The following is a 21475-nucleotide window of genomic DNA, read 5'->3' on the forward strand; positions in this document are numbered from 1 at the left end:
TGCATTACTGGAACTGACAAAATGGTTCTCATGTAGTCTGCAAATTAAACACAAGTGCAGTGATTATTTTGAATAGCTAAATTACATTCTAGAAAGCTTGCAAAATTCAAAGCATTGTCATTAGGTATCCGCTTGAATACAATTTGTGTAACCTTGGCCAAGACAGCCTGTCATTTTAATGTCAGTGTTTTATCTGAACAAGACATCATCCTTTCAGATACAGTGTACAGGTTTCTTGCAAAGATGCCCGTGCAGAAACGTGTTAACAGTTGCAAATATGAAATGCTATCAAGTTCATCACTGTAGCTGTTTGTCACTGAAATGTCATGGAAAGCGGCTTTTAATGGTATCTCACATAATACGAAAGAATTGAAGCCATCTGTATGCTGGGTGAATATGGAATGGTAGAGACATCATTGTAGGAACTCCGCTACTAAAATTGCTTGGGAGCGAGGTGCAGTTTTTTATATCGCTGAAATTCTGTTCATTTGCTTCAAATCATTAAGTTCCAACTTCTCAATGGTTGGTTTTGAAGGGTCATACTTATTAATTAATGTAAAAATTGTTAGAATTGTTAGTTGGCTCTAAATTAATAGTTCAGTTTTCTCAGAAATAATTCCAATTGAAAAATCTTTTGAGAGGGATGGGGAAGGAACATACTTATAACATTCAGTCAAACCATGGCTTTAATTCCTGTGAACTAAATAAGGTAACTTCTTGCCCCTTTGGTTGTATTTTAAATAAAGGAATAAGGTAGAACAGTTGAGATCGCTTTGAATTCAGTGCATTGTCTTGACTGTCTAGAATAAGAAGAGTTGCTTAAAATCTTCTGCTTCAAATGCACATATACACGCAGACTTGACAGAATGCATGTTGAGTTGCTTGCTGTTTACACTTTCTTAATGCTTCAGGTTCCAGTGTCAGTGGCTATGATGACACCTCAAGTTATCACTCCCCAGCAAATGCAGCAGATCCTCCAGCAGCAAGTGCTAACTCCACAGCAACTTCAGGTTCTGCTCCAGCAGCAGCAGGCACTCATGCTTCAACAGGTAACTTGTTCCTTTTGCAACATAGCCTTGTAACCCTGATCCCGCATAATATTTTTCCTGTGCAGGAGAATATGTTTGTGGATTAGGCAATTTTTATGTATTTTGCCCCATAATTTGCCATGGATGTTCTTTGCATACGCTGCCATATGTGTAATACATAATAGTTTTAATCTTAGATATAATTGAGCAAATTGCTGTCCTGTAATATTTTCAAATCTATGACTGGGATGGAGGAGTTGCATCTTCTAAAGACTTTGTGAACAGCCTCTAAAAGAAACTGCATGTCCCAGGCATCATGTATAGTTTAAGACTCAGCTTTCACCTACATCTATCACAAGATAACTTTTCCTGTAATTAGCTAGGGTGGACAAGAGAAGAAAGGTTTTTTTTCTTCTGGAACCAATAAGAAAGCACTCTTTCTTATTGGTTCCAGAAGACAAGAACTAGCAGGGATTGTGCTGCCTTTGGAAGGCAAGTATTTAGTGTTGGATGTAGATCAGGGTTTGGTTCCGCAATTGGCCACATTTGATTTGTTGCCTTGACCTAACTCTTCTCCATGGAGTTGCTGTAAGGGGGCAAACTGTGTGTGCCAGCCTGAGTTAAACAAAGAAAAGATTGCATGTTTTGTTTTGTCTAAGTGAAGTTGCTGCCTGTCTACCTCTACTGTATTACGCAGTAATTAAGTTACCACATTATACTTTCGTTTGTTACTTTTTGATTTGATTTGATTTGATTTGCTTTATTACATATGTATGCAGCCCCATAACCCATAGGGCCCTTTGGGTGGCATACAGCAAGACAGGATGTAAAATAAATAATAAAAAATTGACAATAGCAAAAATACAGAATCAATATAAATACACAGAAGCAGGCAGGCTTTTAGTTGTGACGAAACATTGATTACATGGTAAAAAACAGCTAAAATGCCAGAGAATGTGTGACACAGGACATTCGTAGAAATACATGATGATTTTTTGAAAGCTGTAATACAAGCCGTGCAATAATTTCTTTCTTTCCCATGTACACTGAGAGCTGACTAAACACAAAAGCAGCTTTCAGGTTAGCATATCCTGATGAGCTATGCAGGGTTAAGTCATGGATGGTGCAGCAGTGCCAAAGTCCATTGCAAGATAAGCTTGTGTACTGTGGCTCACAGTCATTCCGTCATTCATTGAACAGAACTCTCAGAGAGAGCTATCTGGAAGATTGGGCAAGGTGGGTGGGAGCAGAGCGCCTGCACCTATACTGAACAATGTTTAGTTCAGTACAATACAACAATGATTTAGAAAGCATGTATATGCTCCAAATAAAGATTCACCGGGCTCTCCCAGCAAGGGCATTTTGGCTTTGTTGTTGCAATCAAAGGTCATCCCTTGCTTTATTTTAATTAGTTTGTGCAGAAAATGGTATGTTTTTCATCAGTTCATTTTGGAGATTACTTTTCAAATGATAATGCCAAGAATAGTCAGTGTGCACTGAATTTATTGTCGAGTTTCAAACTAAAGGTCAGACCATTACAGATAAAAGGATGCTATTTTTCAAATCGCAGTTTGTGTATTACACCAAAGGGGGACCCTGAATTGGCTATCCTACTTTGTTTTATTTAACATTCTCTCTCTCTCTCTCTCTCTCTTCCCCCATCTCCCCCACCTCACTCTCTTTTTACTTTGTAGCAGCAGCTTCAAGAATTTTATAAGAAACAACAGGAACAGTTGCAGCTTCAACTCTTACAGCAACAACATGTTGGAAAACCACCTAAAGAGGTACAGCTAAAATCCAGTATACTGCAGTCCACAGATCACAACAGAAAACTATATAATGATCATAAGTTACTGCTTGAAAAACTTCACTGTTCACTGGCTTGTTTTAAAAACACAACATAATATAAAATCCTAGTAATGTATTTGATATTCTTAACTTCCAGACCTTCCATCCTAGCTAGGTGGAGAATTGATATGCACAGAGTGGTGTTGTACATATAATTTCCCCAGCCCTGCAGTTTGCCTGATCCATGCATAGCCTGGTGAATAAAGTGCTGGGATCTTTTCATTCAGGAGTAAAAGTTGGAGGCTGGATTCATTCTCTCATTCCCTGCCAAACAGTTGATTGGTGGATTTCAGAATCTAACTATGCTTCATGTGTGCAGCCTTTATTACTGCATCTGCACTCTGATGGATTGAGACCATTGGGTACAGCCTAGAGAGGGCTGAATGTCTTCCCTGTGCTATTTTTCTTGGATGATGGTCTGTGTCTCAATGGTTTCAGACATTAAGCAAAACAAGTTACAGGAGAAAACTAGTCTGAAGTGCATTGTGTGTCCCTTTCTTACACCTGACCAGAATTTCAGGTATGAAGATGGCATATTTGTTCCTCGAGGGGCAGATATCAGGACTCAGTTATTGAATTTTAAACAAGTGTGGGAAGAAGCATGGTTTATCTGGACTTTGTCTCTCTATCCTCTTGCTGCTTGCTTAGCATGTGCAAAGAGAAGCCCAATATAGGAAAAACATCTTGTGTGAAACAGCATGAAAGCTCATTTAAATAACTGGGACTCCTGCATACAGCTCTGAAGTCTCATTCACTTGGGAGGATTCAAGCACTTCTAATATCCCTGTTCTTGTGCACATTATGTCTTACTTTTAACAGAGCAACTGGATATTCCTCTAGTCCCATTATTTTCAAACATATGTTAGGACATGCTGTGGTTCTTCATCGATTTTACAATGTGAAGCTGAATGCTGGACAAGTTTCCCTGCATGCCATTGCCTATTACAGGGCAGTAGTCATGTGTAGAAGGCTCAGCCAGTTTCTTTGTGAACTGACTGTATGAACATACCTGTGCAAGAAATCCTAGTGTATTCCATGGAATACATGGCAGGTGTTCCTTGACAGATGAGAGTGTGGGAAGGGGATCTGAAGGAAGCACATTTGAAAACAGCTTCTCAAAATTGTAAGCCAAGCCTTGAAGTAACTTGGTAAAGGAAGTGAAATTCTAGTGGGAGATTGGAGTAGATTTTTCCTATACTATAAAACTGGTTTAAAAATAAAATAATCTTAGGCTACAAAGTATATCCCGTGCACACATGACAGAGTAAAAATATTTAACAATATTACTTGCAAATAAAATCTCTCACAGAAAACATTGGATGAAAAGAGTGATTTCATACTTACATGGAATTGCAAAATTTGTGAGGTGTCAGTGGCCTTTCTCTTCTAAATAAATTTGTTAGGTATATATGGGGTGTGTCTGCCAAATAGCTTCCATAACAGTGGCATTGTGAATTCCACTGTACCTTTTAAACATATAGATCTGCCTTCTAGTTTGAAAATCACAGGTTTATTTTTTAAACCTTTATTTAAAAAAACTTATTGTAAACTTAAATTGGCCCAAGGGCCTGACCTTGTTCACATTTATCAACAACCAGTGGCTTGACTAAACAAAGAACTGTTGAATCAAGGGTTGTACGTATGTCCAAATCCAGGGCTATGGCTCACCTGTAAGTCGCTAACAAAAAGCAGTTCTCAAAGAGGACCATACCTTATTGTGGGTTGTAAACTGTGGTTTGTTCAAGGCATGGGCTGTTGCTGCATCTAATGCAGGAGGATTATTTAATTATTGTGGCAAGCTACAAAGGCAGCTCTTCAGTGTTCTAAAAGGCTGCCAAGATTCAGGCTGGCTTCCAGTGAGGAGACAAAAAAATACAACTCATGAATTGAAATAACTACCCACAATATTTTCAATTGTTTGGTGGCCATAAGGCAACAAGCCCTAGTTTCTTGTTACGTGCAAACAGACAATGTCTCCTAGAAAAGAGATGGCAGATTATGAACTCTTGGTCACTTCGTAATGTGTCATGACACCTGGGTTGGACAACAGGTAAACTGTTGTTGCTTGTTACATGTTGGTTTAGTAGTTGTGCTTCATATAAGCAAACATTCCCAAATCAGACCGTGCAGTTTCTTGGCTGTTGTCAACCCTTTCTTCATTTATTCTGGAAAACCAAGTTTAAAGTCAAGTATGAATTTTTACAGCTGAGTTATGAAAATGGGGAGGGGGTAATAATGGGAAACGCTGACACAAACCTTAACTATAGCCCACTAACGGGCGCCACTATAATAAAAAAGGGAACAGATTAAAAAATGTCTAAAATGTAAATCTAAAGGACTAACAGTAATTAAAATGGAAATGGCACAGGGAGAGAAGGCATGTAATTGTGAGATATCACTGTGCAGAATGCTCTCAGCTTTGTTTTGCTGGCTGTTTTTCTAATTCAGTAGGGCTTACTCATCAGTGGCAGTTCAATGCGCGTTAATGACTCTGGGATGCAGGCATCACTCTGGACAAAGAAATGATTATTGTGCGGTCAAAAGAAGTTCAAAGACAAGAAGGGAATTTCAGTTTTTCCCTTAGAGATCCACATTCAAGAGCATATAAATTAAGCCAAATGTTAAAAACCACAGTCTGAAAGCTGACTTCAAAGTCACAACTCTCTAATTAATGAACTGCGAGCTTCAGTTTGGACAAGTCGTGGTTTGATGCGCCCATAAATCAACATGACAGGTCTGTTTCACAGTCTGAGACAGTGCTTGTCATTGAGTCGCATCAGATGTAAACACAGCAGAAAAAAAAGAGGGAATATGAAGGAGGTGCAATTGATCAACAGAATTGGTAAAAACCCACTTTTGAAGCACATTATGCATGATCACAGGAAATGGCTATAGCCTCAAGAGGCTTTCTCCTTCTGCTGTTGCTTTTTTGAATCAGATTTCTAACAACCTTCAAAAGGGAGAATAAGAATTATGGAGCTTCTCCCCTGTGGCTGCCAGGCAATAACCCCCTGTTGTTATTTTGTGCTTCTTTCTTTTCAAAGGCGTCAAATTTTAGTTTTTTAAAGATCTTTAACTCTATATTTGAAGACAAACAATAAAGGGCTGCCACTGTCATTCTTATCAGTTACCAGGGATTGTATTTTTTTCTTTCTGTTGCCACTTCTTATTAACCTCTTATTTGGTCTATTAGACATAGTTTTGAATGCAAGCCTGCATGCTGGGAGAACATGAAAGTTCAGATGAGCTCAGAGGGCAGATAAAGAAATTTGAAGGGGAAAGTTACACAGCAGAATGAACGATAAAAGTTAACTCTTCTAAATTGCTGTTGTCAGACAGGAGAGCATCTCTGACACAAAGATGATGGCTTGGGGAAGAAGGAAAAATACTTGATGTGTTAAAAAGGCGAGCAGGAAAGTTGGACAATATGATAGCATTTCAATATCTAACACAACTGATTTACTGTGGTCAGGTATTTGATAGTACATTATCAAAAGTTGTAGTGAGAAAAGACTCTTTCCTATTTAAAAATGAATTCTGCAGTATGATAGATGTAGGGAGAACAAGGGTCATGTGCCCTTTGCTTTCAACTGATGCTTGCTTTTTTTAAAGCAACCAAACAGTTTTAGTAAGGAGACGCTTCAAACAACGTAATTAATCCCTTAGATTGTTCAGAGCCATCTTCCTATGTTAAAGATGGCCTTCTTCATTAATTAGGTGCAGCTCATGGTCCCCAGGTATGTACATGTGTATGCCAAGCCTGTGAGCACATGTGCTTGGTATTAAGTCACATGCTACAGATTTTGTCCTATCTACTCTTATGATTTTAAAATGGGTTTTTTGCTTAACCTTTTAGTTAATATTCAGTGCCTCATTATTAATAGCTCACAGTGCTGTACTATTATCTGAAAGCAGATCTGAAACTTGCAAGCAACAGAGCTTTAACCATTACCTGATACGATATATATGGTAGTTTTTAAAGTCATATTTTGTTGTGTGCAAAATTAAGGGGAAATTTACAGCAAGGTGGAAGAACATGTTTATTACAGTGTTTCCATTTGTAAAAGCCAGATAACAAACCCATAACACACTGGGTACTATGTTCTGATAGCATTTTGTTTTTATTAAAAACTGTCCCATCAGGCCTATGAAAAAGGTATGTGAAAAATATGATGGAAGGGATTCTTAATAAAGCTAGAGAATAGCTCCACCTTTTTTTTCTTTTTTTGCATTAAAGTTGGGCTAAGTAGATTGTTTTGATAAAAGGCCGTTTGTCCTCCAGTAGTTATGACAATTTATGTTAGGCAGTAGGGAGTAACCCAAGAAAGGAAAACAGACCTTTGACAGCAGCTTTAGGGAGGGGATCAAAAATGCAGGTTTTATCAGGATATTTCAGCATTTTAACAACTGACTACTGACCTGACAACAGGACTGCACTGAGACCTTTTTTGTATGCATTCAATTGTGAGAAGTAAACAAACTGCCTTGTATCCTGTGTTTGGTAACTGGGTGGGGAGCACAGTTTGGCAACGTGCATTGCTTTTAAGTTCTTTCTTGGACAATGGACTTGTATACTTTTTTATCCTGGCTTTTTAAATGGAGAAAGAGCTTTCATGAGCCTTTCCTGGAGGATAGCTGTGAAGACAACAGAATGGGCATCAGTCAACCTATATAAATAAAGCTGGTTTTAAAACATTAACTTGCAGTAAAGTAGCAAGTCACTGACATGTCTAAAGCAAGGAGTTTCTGAAACTAAAATCGTTTTGCAGCATGTACTTTTTCACAAGAACTAATATCTGAGATGTTGAACAAAATATTATATACTGGTTTAGCTTTCCTTTATATTACTTTATATAAATCCAGTAAATTAAGGAGAATCAGAAACAAGTGGATCATTTGGGGCATGCTGATTTAAAACTGAAATCAGTTGGCTTTTCAGTGTGTTTACACGTGGTTTAAATTAACTTTCTCCATGGGTGGAGTAATAGCCTGAAATTGATTGCTAATATGATATAGGTGAGAGGCTTTGTTTCCAAGTTACATGAAAAATAAGTGGCTTGTGCTGTGTTCCTATATAAGTTCCATAGGGCTTTTAACTCAGGTTGAGTACGTATAGGATTGTGGCCTTATAACATCAAAGATTTTCTAAATTTTTGATTAGAATTTCCTTTCCACAATAAAATATTTTGTCTAGGTTTAAAACAAAAAAAATCTGCAACTCAAAAAGTCAGCCTCTGTGCACCTAACTTTCAACCAAAATAAATCTTGCCATTAAAGCATAGCAGTGGTGGTAGAGGTGGTCATTTTTAAACATCTTGAGTGTGGTAAGCATGGTTTGGACAAACATTTCTCTGTGCTGAAAACAAATGCCATGAAATGGAGCAAATACATGTTGAAATTGCTTTTTCAAGCTGTATTTGCTCCAATCCAAAGCATTTGTTTTCCAAGGGATTTACACTTGTATTTCTGACTTCATTGTAAGGTATTTTGGTCGGTATAACAAAAGACTCAAGCAAGTTGTGGGGTAATAGAAACACCATGGCGAAGTCAGCAGAGTCCCTTTGCTCTCACCATTCCCTCTCCAGGCAAACAGATTACTAGCCGTGTCAGCTCTGAGTCAGGGCCAGTCTAAATTCAAAAATTCGGCTTCTTACCATGAAAGATTTCATATGTAGGATCCTGTCTTCCTACATTTGTGCCGTTTTCCCCTTAGTTGAGACTAACTCATATTGTGCTCCCAAGGCAATCGCCTTACTGAAGCTGAATCTAGGCAACACTTGTAGAAGAGACTACATGGGAGCTTGTTGATGGAAGAATGGTGGGATATGAAATACCAATGTAAAAACAATGGTGCGGCATTTTCAGCCCACATGGACAATGTGCATATTTGTCACCAGAGATGTATGGGAAATCCAACATGTTTTCACCGTTCAACACCCTGCATTCACAGTTTGCCAGCCCTGATTTGCTGTGATGTGAACTGAGCAAGCTTGGAGACTCTGGTCACAAAGGTGGGCTGTGATTTGTGCATTTATGAAACAAACTGCTAAAGAAATTTGGGTAAAATCAGTAGTTTTGTTCAAATTGGTACCTGAAAAGCATGGGGTATGCACCCATTTTTGAGATGGAAATCAACAGAAAACCCTCCAACTCAGCCTGATTTTGATACTCAGATAAGAAGGTAGGCAGTCTGTCAACCTCAAACAATCCAGACTTCCCAGCATCAGCACCCTATTTGTGACTTGGTTCTTCCAGTTATTTTATTTCTGTCAAGTGGGCTGTGCTACATAGCAATGGAAAGAAAGAGTCTCTAGCTTCCCCCCACTTCTGTTCCTGGCCATTATCTGTGAAGTGAAGTTGAAGGAATACAATTAAGTTCTCGAATGATGTCCATTCATTTTCCCTGGGAGAAAGAGAAAAGGAAAGCGCCAAAATTAAAGAAAAAATAAATCACAATTTTGTTAGAATGTCCTTACTTTTTTCCAGTACTGTTCACAGGCTTGCCCTTTTTTTTCCTCTTTTAGGTGTACAAAACTCATTTTTAGCAGATTATATGTAGAATAGCTATAAATATTACTTGGAAGCTGTTAGCCACTGCTAGCCCAAGACATTTTGATGCTGAAGGCAAACAACAAGATTTCCCACTCATCTACCCCAACTTACATACAGAGTTTGATGGGATGGGAAGTTGAATCTTACTTTGACACTGGAGATAGTACAGCATTCTCCTTAGGGCACACCAAGACAGCTTAAAGGCAAATTACATGGCTCACATAGCTTTGTTCCTGAACTCTAGGTTGCTGTTCCCCATCCTCTAACATCTGTGGCTTGAGGCAGCTGCCTCACTCTGGCTATAGTAGGCCCAGTTCTGCTGTTGGCTGACCCAGAGAGGAAGCTTTTTTGTTTGCTTGCTTCCTCTTACTTGCAAGATATGTTCTACTTCATTTGGTGGTTTTTTCCCCCTTTGTCAAGATACAATATATGTTTCTGTTTCTTCCCTTCTTTCGGAACATTACAAATATTTAAGCAATCACATAAATAGCTTGCTTTTAGGAAGAACTGTTTTAAAACTCAAATACCTAAACCTCCTGTAGGCAAATGCAATGATTCCCAGTTTCATGGCCACCTTTGCCTGCCCCAGCACCAGTGTTGCTGTCATCTGGGTTGTATATGTTTGTGTCTGTCAAGAGTTAATTTTCTTTTTGCAAATGTTAGCTATGAAAGCATCCAAGACCTCCACCTTGATATGATTCCTAACAGATTAGGGATATTAGATAATTTCCTTCTATTTATTGTAACAGTGCACTGTATTATCTTTCTATCACTCAGATAATTACAAAGGAAATCTACATTACCCCCCCTTTTTTTGGCTAGCTTAAGGACTTGCTAAACATTGGCCTGATGCACTGACATTTTACACAACCAAAGTTTTCCTCCTGTCATCATACAGTAAATAAAAAGATATTTATCAAAACTGCTTGTTCATGAGTTCTTGAAGAACAAAAGCAAATAAAATACAAGTTGTGTAGAACCTAAAGGCTTTCCTAAGTGAAACAAAATTAAGGACTCTGAAGCCTCAAGTACTGTACATATTAAACACATTCAAATAAGATGTTGTTTGCTAAATTATGAATGTGTGTAATTAAAATCTAGTGGCTGTTTCTATGAAAGATTTACAATGTTATTTCATCGTTTGTCATGGCTAATTAACAATATTAGATGAAGTTTTTCTTCTTCAAAGGTCTGATTTTTTTCTCATTTATTTATGTCAGAAGTGATAAACAGAGTAGTTAAAAGCTTCTCTGGGTACAGTAGTGAGAAAAGCAACATGTTCTTTTACACCTCAAAGGTTCAAGGGTCAGATCCCATCGGAGTCTAGCAACTTGTCTTCTTCCAATGGTGAATAATTTTTTTTTTTTTTTTTGCAAGGGCTGGTATTAAAAAAAAAAGAACAGCACAGGAGAGAGAATTGTGAATTGATTGATCGCATGACAGAAAGAGCCACTATGGAATATGCAATAAATTAACCAATTGGAGCTTTAATAGCTGAGGCAATTCTTTAATAAGTAAATAGAGCATAACATAAAGGTTTTTTTCATTACAATGTGGTTTATATAATATGATAGTGTGATCTTACATGCCATGTTTGTGCTTTTTAGCCTGAAAGTCTATAAGAATTTCCCCAACAAGAAATCAAACCAAGGTTTTGAACTGTAAAAGTGACCAGTAAAAAGACATGAGAATGAGAGTCAATTCCATCATTGCATTTTTTACAAGTTTTGGAAGAATGTGAACACAATAAGAAACATTACTATACATGCAACATTAACAGTTAAGTGCCTGCCCAAGCCATTGATGGCATACTAATTCTGCACATGCAAACTCATTTGACATTACATGGGATACCACCAGCATGTCTTTTTTGTATAATTGGTGCTTCAATTAAATCAGGCCATGTTTGCCAAGATAAAGAAGTACTTGTGGATGTTTCAGGAAAAAAGTGAAGTTGCAGTAGGAAAAAATTTAGTGTCGTTTTCCTAGATTTTAACTAGGAAACAAAAGACTATTTTGGGCACACGTAAATTGATTTCTCTCTCTTTCCATTGGAGTAGTGGATCCACATGCCACATTGCAAATTTTTCTAGTAAATCCTCCCAAACCTCAAGAGTAGCTCGCTATGCAATATGGAACCTGGGGTCCAAGGGTCAAACAACACAAATCTGGGCACAGGACCCTGTAAGACAGGGTCCTCAAACTCTTTCAACATGGGGCCAGTTGAAAGGTGCCGGAGGTGGGCGTGGGCCAGCAAGGCAGTGCCGGTGGCGGGCGCAGGCTGGTGAGGGGGTGGGAGAGGGGGTGGGCGCGTGTGGCGAGGCGGTGCCAGCTTGCTTGATCGGAGACTGTTTTCTCTGAGTCCGAAACAATCTCCATGCGAGCAAGCCACTGCCTCACCGGCAGTAGGTGCAGGCGTAGCAAGTCCAAAACCTCTGAGGCGGGCCGCGGGCTGAATCTGGTCTGCGGGCCATAGTTTGAGGACCCATGCTCTAAGGACTAGAACAGGGGTGGCCAGACTTGCTGAACAGAATAGCCACATACACTAAATGTCAGATGGTGGACAGTGGCACCACCAGGTGCCCACAGGTGGCAGCAGGGGGGTGGCAAGCTGTAAAACAAACTCAAAGAGTCACATGCAGCTTGTGAGCCTCAGTTTGGCCACCTCTGGTCTAGAATTTTTATGTATTAAAGCTAGAATTGTTCATACCTTTTAGTGAAAGCTTCTAGAGGCCCCCAGTGCCTAGAGGTCCCAGTAGGCATTGCTGTTTAAACTCTGGAGCATAAGAAAGTGTCACAGCTTAGGTGTGACACTGAGTACAAATCTACAAAAAATAAAATTTGGTCACGATACTGAAGTTAATAAAGCTACAAATCCAGCCAGTGTTTGGGGGATTACCTTAGCAAGCCTAACCCCTGACTCCCCGAACCCAGTGTGGCCTACCCGCATGGGTTATACCTAGTCATGGTCTTGACAGCAACCTGGGTTTTACACGTTGAATGAGCCAGCAAAGGGGGAGATGCATCAAGCTCCTGCAAGGCTGCCACACTTAATGCATGAGAAGAATTCCGTTAGTGGGGCACTTCACAGTTTTAGCCATTTGCTATGCCTGTACAACTATGTTGTTTCTGTGGAAGTGCATCGGTTAGGGAATTTCCTTAGGCAGATTTATCTGGCAGCAACACTGCTTTCTTTTAGACACTAAATCTGACCTGTTTGCTTGAGCTTTTAACAGCAATTAATGCAAACTGGCTTCATTTTTTGCCAGTCCCTGAATTCTTTATTTTAGTCTGTTAAATCTTTATTGTAGCTTTAAGTATATTTGCAAGTTTCCTCGAAGGCTATCATGGTGGAAAAGTGAGATGATGCGTGTGCATGTGAGGCATGTTCATCTTAATCTTTATTGGCTTTTAAGAGAGCTGGAGAAGGGGATATTTATGCAATGCTGGATTTTCTTTTTGCCTCTTTGTGTGTGCATTTATATATATATATATTTGTTCATTTTGCAGCCACAGCAGCAACAGGTGACTTCACAGCAGTTGGCCTTTCAGCAGCAGCTTTTACAGATGCAACAGCTGCAGCAACAGCACCTCCTGTCCTTGCAACGCCAAGGTCTGCTCACAATTCAGCCTGGCCAGCCTACCTTGCCATTGCAGCCTCTTGCTCAAGGTACTTGCAAAGCTTTTAGGGCTGCTGTTGTGTGATGTGAAACATTTTCTGGCTTAACTGTAATCTGACAAACTACTTTAGCATTACAAAGTTATCCAGTGTTAGAAAAGCATCTTGTTGATACTTCCTACTTTTCTGTTTAAAAGATGGGCAGACCTCTAAGGAGATTTTTTTTTTCCTGATTGTAGTCCTTCAGCACTAATGTTCATACCTCATGTGTCTATCTTGTCCATGTTAGGAGATCTTTATTTAGTATAGACGATCACTGGTGCCAGAAAATAGTCAAGCTGATGTTTTCAAATCTGATCAGCTTCATTTAGACCTAAACCAGGCATTACTTTGAAGATGTAGTTAACAGTTATACAGTTTACAGTTTTATATAAATAAATATTACTGTAGACTAAGCTCAGGGGTCCTGATCCCGATTTGGACCCTGTCTTGTGAGGACAGACAGTCTTTGACCCTCCTGCTCCTTTCCAGATCTTCATTGGGTTGTGGGACGTTGATGAAAGCTCTGTATCTTTTCAGTAATGTTCTTGGTGTAAGAATAAGCAAAATTAAAAGTTAAGCAGGTAAAGAATTCTGTGAAACTTAAATGGTTTCATAACTTATTGTTGCATTATGTGTTTGACAGTGGATGTGATATGAAAGTTGCATATCTTCATCCTACCTTTTAAAATATGTTTACCTGTATTTACAACCCTTGAGTCATACATCAGTTCAAGCCATTACAATTAAAAAGGGTCACTGTTTGTTTGGCTTTGAAGAATTTCATAGTATTTAAAATACTATTCCATTGGATCTAAAAGACTTTCCTCCGATCACTTCAAATCTCTAAGTTTCAGTAGCCATCTACATGGCTCTAATTAGCTTAGTTGGTCAATTTTGTTCAGGCTTCTGGTTGTATTCTCAACATTCTCTCTTCCTGCTCCCAAATTTCTATGTTCATATATAATGTGATAGTCAAAATTATGTGGTTTGCAGCCCTGCCCTGCCCTTTCCATATTGTGAGAACAGACGTTTTTTCTCCCCCCTCCCCCACAACCCTGAATTCACTGATGGAAGTCTTTAAAAGTCATGGTGTCCAGTTGTGAGCTAATTTACAGGATTCAACCTGAGTGCAACTTGAATGCAATCCTTTTTCTTATGTGTGTTATCCTCTGTCCCCCTCCTTCACTCCCATGAAGAAAATTAGCACATGAACTATGAGTTATTGCATTTATTTAAACTCAGGGTCCCCTAGTACATTGACTGTGCATCAAGTGCAGGTGAAAGTATTCAAGACCTAGTCCTGCTTTGGATTTCCTTCTGCGTAAAATCCCTCGTGTCATATAACAGGCCCAAAGTCCTGGTGGCTTTATGAGGGAAATGATGTCTATGCGCTCCAAACTCTCACTGTTCCTGAGTAAAGCCGGACCACTGGGAATTGTACTTGGTGTCAGATGAATTATTAACAGCATCAACAAAAAACCTCTCTTGGGGTGGCAGAATTACAGAAGAAAGCATGCAGGCTAGTTCCATATAGCATGAGTTAATTATACCTTTTTTATTATTGGTAAGCAACACCATAAATTATTCTTACATACCAACCCAGTAGACTGTGGACTCTCCCTTTCTAATTTTTCTTCCACAGTTCCTATTCTGTTAAGTCCGCTTGGTGTGGTTCATTGTACAGTACATCAGTTAAGCTGTCCAAAAGAGGGCAATTGGGCAGTGACAAGACACGCTCATGTGTAATGCGAAAGAAATGAATGTGGTGATGCATGAAGTGTAATCTCTGCAGCAACACATCAGAGAGACCAGTAGGTAATTCAGCAGCCATGACATTGATTGATAGGCCTCACAGTGTTCTATAACTATTAGTTCCCACAACATTAGGAAGGGGCATATTTAAAAAAATGATGAGCACCAGAGATCAGAGAAACATAAACAAAGGGCAGTTTTGTTGGTCAGTGGATACTATGATTTAGCCCTTTTTTGATCACTTTTGATTCTGTTGGGGTATAGGGGAAAGAGGGAAGAAAGTGTAACTTGAGAATTCAGGCAGGTCAAAATACAATACATTTTCTTTATCAGAGGGAGATATCCGATGGCTTAAAAGTGATGTCATTATGAGGTTTAAATCAACTTTCTGCTTGCTTGAACATGGTCACCTGGGTATGGATGTACAAGGACAAAATGAGGTTGAGCAAGTCTTAAGTTGCCTTTGAGCCAGCGAATACCTGGGGTTGTGAAATCGAGTTCCACGAACAGTAATCTGTCAACTGTCCCTACAACATACATTTTTTAAGCTTGAGCCTGCATTTTCTTTTATAACGAAGAAGATACTTCTAGGGGGAAAATGCAGCAAAGAAGTGTGTGAAAGCCCTATTCTGTAATCATAATTGGCAATGAGCACTTAAATTATAGACATCCAGTTCATAACTGGTAACTGTTTAAAATACAGAAGGAACCTTTACTGACTGGAGGTATATGTGCACTTAAATACATCATGTTAAAGCAGTTGCTATCTCAGTGTCTTGGGTCTGAAATCAAAGCCGGAAAGAAACATTTTAATTTTTTTAAAATCCTTGCCTATGATCTTGCCTAAATAGCATATATACCAGTATATAATTTGTGTGATCATTATTGCTTTTCCAGTCAGAAAGGTCAATAATCTAGATGATATATCTGTACCCAAAATCAGGAAACTGCATTTCAAAAATATTTCAGACAAGTGGAGCAAGCTTTCTAGAAACAGGCTATGCAATGTAAACCTAAGGGGGAAGTGTTCATATTCCTGCTAGGTAAGCTGTGTTCTAAAGTCAATGGAACTTGTGTCTGAGGACATATGTTTTAGGGTTGGTGTATTTATTGTCCTCCTGTCTATGTTGTAGCATAAGACAGCTATGGATATTTGCTCTCTGTTTCTACTTGCCAAATTGCTGGAACAGTTTTAGAAGTCAGATTAAAAATGCGGTTCTGTCTGATGTTATTCAAGTATTGGTGGGTTTCATGTGACTTTAATACTATTCACATCGTTTATGCTCTATCATTAGCAGAGAGCCACCTCATTTAATAATGTTTGGAGATGCTTAACCAATTTCTCTAACTTTTTATCAAATACATTTGTTTATTCATGTATTTTGATTGTTTTGTAGAGATAAAATGGAGAGGAGAAGAGTATTATGTTCCTTGATTGCCTTGAAGGAGGAACAAAGTCAGAGTGTGCATGCAATGTAATACTAATAAAAATAAAATAATTGCTTGCTAAACAATTCATAACATTGTCGCAAGATGTGACCATGTCACATCTTTGTGGCAATCAGATTCTGTTGCCCATTTCCATTTGATCTGCCATAGCCATGCCTACAACCTGCTCTAGCTGCTTTTACAAGGAATTTGTCTCACTTTTATTTAAAAATTGAAGGCTTGTTTACATTATTTTGTACATACATATAGTCCTGATTAATGTTGCTTAATTAGAAAACTGCAGTAGTGGTTTTAGATAAACTCTGGTGTAGGTTTGCAATTTGCAACTTCATCCCTATTGATGCTGATATATTGATAGACTTTCTGCAATTTTTAAGATATGTTCTAACAAGATCATGCAGCAATTTAGAAATGCCTTTTAAAATCTAGAATTATGTGTATGGAGATGGACGATGACAAGAATAAGAAGAAAATCAGCAAAAATCTTTTTCTCATATCACTAAATCCCCCCATATAAAAATTATGTTGACTTACGTGTTCTGATATCAATATATTCCCATGAACAGACAAGTCCATTCACTATTGTTTCAACTGAGTAAACAGTGGTGAAAGGGTCAGTCATATTCACAGGTAATTGTTAGTGTGGAGACAGTCCTGTCAAGCGTGTTAGCTAAAAATACATCCCACACTGTCACTTTGCAAGGTGTTTGAAAATAATAGCTCAGTTGCAGCTAAACAGGACACAGGACTGTGTTGCGACCTTTCCCTTTGTTTAAATTGCTTCAGAGGCTTAATTTCAGGGGACAAGTAATAATTGAATATGTCTAATAACTAAATGCTCATATGGGATGAAATCCATCAAAATATAATTGGCATTTGATTTTATGAAAAGAGAAAAGAATGGCTTCATAGCAAAGATGTATCTTGAGACTATCTTATTACTTAATGTATAAATTGAAGCATCTTTTAAAATATATACTAATTGCAAACACTGAAAGTATTTTTGTAATTTTTTTTTTTGTCAGCCCACTAGCAACGACCAAATGTTTTTGTTAATGCTACTCTCAGAAAGGCGGGGAAGGTTATTGGTCTGTCGTGCAATAATTTACTCCTCTTTGATATGCAAACGATCCACGGTGAATATAAAAAAAATCCTATCAGACTCATTTCACAGTTCTTAACCACTTAGATTCTCTGGAGTCTATCGCCTCATTAGACCAGTGCTCTCCAAAGCTAGCATAATTAAAATCTTTAACAGTTTAGCAAAGTAAAGATGTTTGGCTGATCACGTTGAGATGATTATCTAGCCATTGTATTCTAAATGACAAAAATAAATTAAATTTAGACCTTGGCATTTTTTATTATGTGTTACAAATGAATATAATGCATACTGCCTTTATTTTAATGCCTTAGGTTTGGTAAGAGACATGTCTGCTTCAGACATGAATGTATATTTGAAAATGGCAAGTCCTCCCCTCCCCCCACAAGAGAAATCACTGCAAGGATAAGAATATAGGCATTGGAAACAAAGCGGCTAGATCCATTTGCCTCCACACTCCTAGTTATTCATAAGAAATTAATTTATTTTTGAAAAAATTACTGGTTCCACATGGTTTCAATACTTATTCTAAACTTTTGAAGATCTTACCCCAGATCCCCGTGCCAGTTTACAATGGTACACTGCTTTACTTTGAAATTTTGACCTGCAGAACTATTATATAATTTCAAACTAGTCTGTAGTGTCATCAGAAGATAGAATTGATAAGGTGTGCCATTTGGATCAGTGCATAAGTTAACTTGTAACTTCTATTTAGCCTGTTGAATTTTTTCATATCGCTTACGCTCCTGAAATTGGCTATCCATTTTTTCCTAAAGAAATATTTCTTAATTTTTTTGTTTTCATTTCAGTTCCAATGGCTCATTAGCACTGATCAAGAAATGACAGTAATAATAATAGTGTTACTTGTATAGAAACTTGCACAGTGTTTTATTTTTCACTAGACACATCCATCAATTAAGTGAGCAGTGCTAGAAACCAAAATTAATGAGAAAGATAGGTATGTTAATGAAATAATCATAGTATAATCAATTTGACTGTTAAAATTCAAAAAGCATTTCATGAAGACAATGTGAATTCATAATTTATGTCTAAAAGTGATTAATAAAAACTGTATTTAATAACAAAGCTATTTGTCATCATTTACAATTTAAGCACAAAATTAGTCACATGTTGTCATAATAACACATAGGAATACATTTATTGAAGGCCTCCCTTGCCTCTAACAAGAGGTTAACATTTATTCTTTAGTCTTTCAGAAAAGGAAATACTATTTATTTAGAGTCTTCATCTTCCCAATAAAACTTGGAAGTGTGCATAAATTGTGCAGTTTAACTCTCAACTCAAACTTTATTTTCCATGGGTACAAAGATATTGGCTCTATCAGTCTGGAAAATTTCTTTCCACATGTTTTCCCACAGGAAATTACTACAAATTAAATGTTTCTTTTTGGTAACAAACAGTTTAACATAAAACGTGAGATGTTGTTTATGTATTAAGGCCCAAATTGGTGATGAATAATGGATCTTTAAGGATAAAGAAGTTGTTTCATGATAAAGCTGACCAATGATAGTCTAGTATTATCTACTTCAGTGGCAGCTTTTATGCATTTTGGCCAGAAATATCTGTAAACTGTATTATTTCCCTGGAATGAGCCTGAACATATGAAGTCTGTGCACTGCATTGCATCCTCAGATGGCAGCCATGTCTGTGCCCAGTAGGAATTGTACCCCAAGGTAGTGAGGTTCTTCACCTGTTCGGGTTGTATGTGCAAACTGTGGCCATGCAAATTATTCACCTGTAGAAACAAGGAGAGTGTACTAGTTCCCCAATATCTGTTGCATGCATACATGCCAAAACATTAAAAAAAATAATGATCTCATGGGACAACTTGTTCAAAGATCAAGGTGACGCATGGTTTTATTTAGTTAACACAATGTATGTTTTTCCATGAATGTAAAAAAGGGCAGCCTGAAGTCATTGGCATGGCCAGCATCAGCATTTTGCATCAAAGAGCAGTTGCCAGGATTTCAGAGTCGATGTGAGACTCTGATGTGAGACTTCACTTTAATTTTCCAAAATGCTCTGGGGTGAAAATGTTGAAAACCCACTGAAATGTGCAGTTGACCCTGGCTGGTAGGCATGTTGGACTTAATTTGCAGTACTAGAAACAGTTACTCTTGCATGTAAAAGTTAATCATGCAGGGGTGGTATGTAAAGAAAGGGCAAAGTATTGAAAGCATGTTCCTTATATGAAATTATTTTTGGTTTCATATATTAAAAATTGAAGATTACAAATATTAGAAAATTGTTTTTCAAATATAATACTGTTTTGGCTTTGAGAAGTAGCCGCACAAATCCACCCAAGTCTATTAAGATCTCCATGTTGCACCCCAGCCTCCAGCTTACCTTTAGTATGCAGGGAAAGTTTATATATAAGTACAGTTTATATACAATGTTGACTGAGGGACAATTGTTAATATTACCGCATTTCAGTGGTTTTATGTGGCATCTAGCATTTATTTCTCAGCATTTGAAAAAAATAATCTCCCATACTAAGTTTGGTTTTCTGACTTTGATTTTAATTGCTGTTTGAAGAGGGCTAAATTAGCTGTTAATTGATTTTAAATATTCATTTTTATTTCAGGCATGATTCCAACTGAATTGCAGCAACTCTGGAAAGAAGTGACTGGTTCTCACACAGCAGAGGAAGCTGCAGGAAACAACCACAGCAGCTTGGACTTGTCAACAACATGTATCTCCTCCTCAGCATCTTCTAAGACCTCTTTAATAATAAACCCACATGCCTCAACAAATGGACAACTATCAGTCCACACTCCTAAAAGGGAGAGGTAAGTGTTGGAATTTTTCCTTACCTCTGTCCAGAGCAGCATTACATTTTATCATTCTTGTGTTGGTTGTTTAAAGGCGCCTCTGCTTGTTTTGCTGAGATCCTATTTTTTCGTGTGTGTGTGTGTGTGTGACAGTAGATTAACACAAGGAAGAAAGTGGACATGCAGATTTGTTACATGATTATGAGTACAGTTCAGGGACTTTTTTTAATTCCAGCTTCACTTGTAAGAGAAAGGGGTTAACTTTAATTGTTCCAATAAGGTTACTGCTGTTATCACCAACATACTGAGGAATTGTTGATTGCCTCTACCAAACAAACAAAAAACTCAATTGTGGCTTTTGGTTAGTTTACAAAATATAAATGTTTATCTACATGTGTTCAACTAAATGCTTTGATTCATGTGTAGGTGTGCACTTCACATTTCTTTTAAAAAGAGCAATAGGTGATTCTTCATTTTTGCTATTATAGTCAGAATTGCTGCAGTTTATGCAGTTGCTGTTATAGTTATCCATGTGAGTTAGTTATTGAGTGGACAAACTATGTCTTATGTCACAACACATTTCTACTGTTACTTAAGTTTCATGTTGTTAATCCCATTGTTCCCTCTAGGGTGTAGCAGGCTACTTCTTCAAAGGTATATATTGTCATAAATTGGACATGGAACTCTTGTTGTGTACCATCGGTAGCTTGATGAATATTGTGCTGTGAGCATAAGTACATGTATATAGGCTTGTGTTCTCACACAGGACTAAGACAAAATTCTGAAGAATCCTGGATTATTGTTGTCAGCTGCATATTCATACATACAGCCTGAGTACTCAGCTTCTCCACCAGCAGTAGTGACTAAACTAACCAGGAAATGAAAGCCTCCTTGCCATCCCAACTGGGACTCCTGGCTTGTCCTACCCCACTCTGGCCCAAATCACAGCTGTTTCTTGTGGGCGTACCATTCTGGCTTATTTTTGTATGGCATGCTTTGCTTTTGCTTCCCGATTAAGGCCCTTCCACTGGTGAGAGAAGCCGAATAGGAACGGTGAGGCTGTACGCATCAGGATGAAGCTCCTGAACAGGATTTTCCAGAATTCTGGTTGAACTGTTGCATGTAGGCACCAGCATAATTTTCTAACAGTGGGCTTACCTCAAAGTTAATCAAATCTATTAGTTGTTAAAAGTGTTGTTAATTATTTTTGTTGAACTTTCTGTGTTCCCCTAGAGAAAAAGAATGGTTAGACTCTACAACCAGTTTTTGCTTTTGTTATTCTTTTTTTGTGCGC

At 38.0% G+C, this 21475-nt stretch overlaps 1 protein-coding gene across 17 annotated transcripts in view; it reads left to right on the plus strand.

Moving 5' to 3' along the window:
• Positions 1-21475, plus strand: part of FOXP1 (forkhead box P1) — a 664276-nt gene that overhangs the window by 528363 nt on the left and 114438 nt on the right. For 16 of the 17 annotated variants that reach the window (XM_044451999.1, XM_044452001.1, XM_044451998.1 and 13 more), the window contains 4 exons: positions 912-1049; positions 2723-2812; positions 12939-13098; positions 19995-20199. In XM_044451999.1, the coding sequence (XP_044307934.1) occupies positions 912-1049; positions 2723-2812; positions 12939-13098; positions 19995-20199 (593 nt within the window). The remainder of the gene's footprint in view (positions 1-911; positions 1050-2722; positions 2813-12938; positions 13099-19994; positions 20200-21475) is intronic. The other variant, XM_044452009.1, reaches the window with a different exon arrangement.

Source organism: Varanus komodoensis, unplaced genomic scaffold, assembly GCF_004798865.1.
Source record: "Varanus komodoensis strain SLA01 unplaced genomic scaffold, ASM479886v1 scaffold6_4, whole genome shotgun sequence".
NCBI lineage: Eukaryota > Metazoa > Chordata > Lepidosauria > Squamata > Varanidae > Varanus > Varanus komodoensis.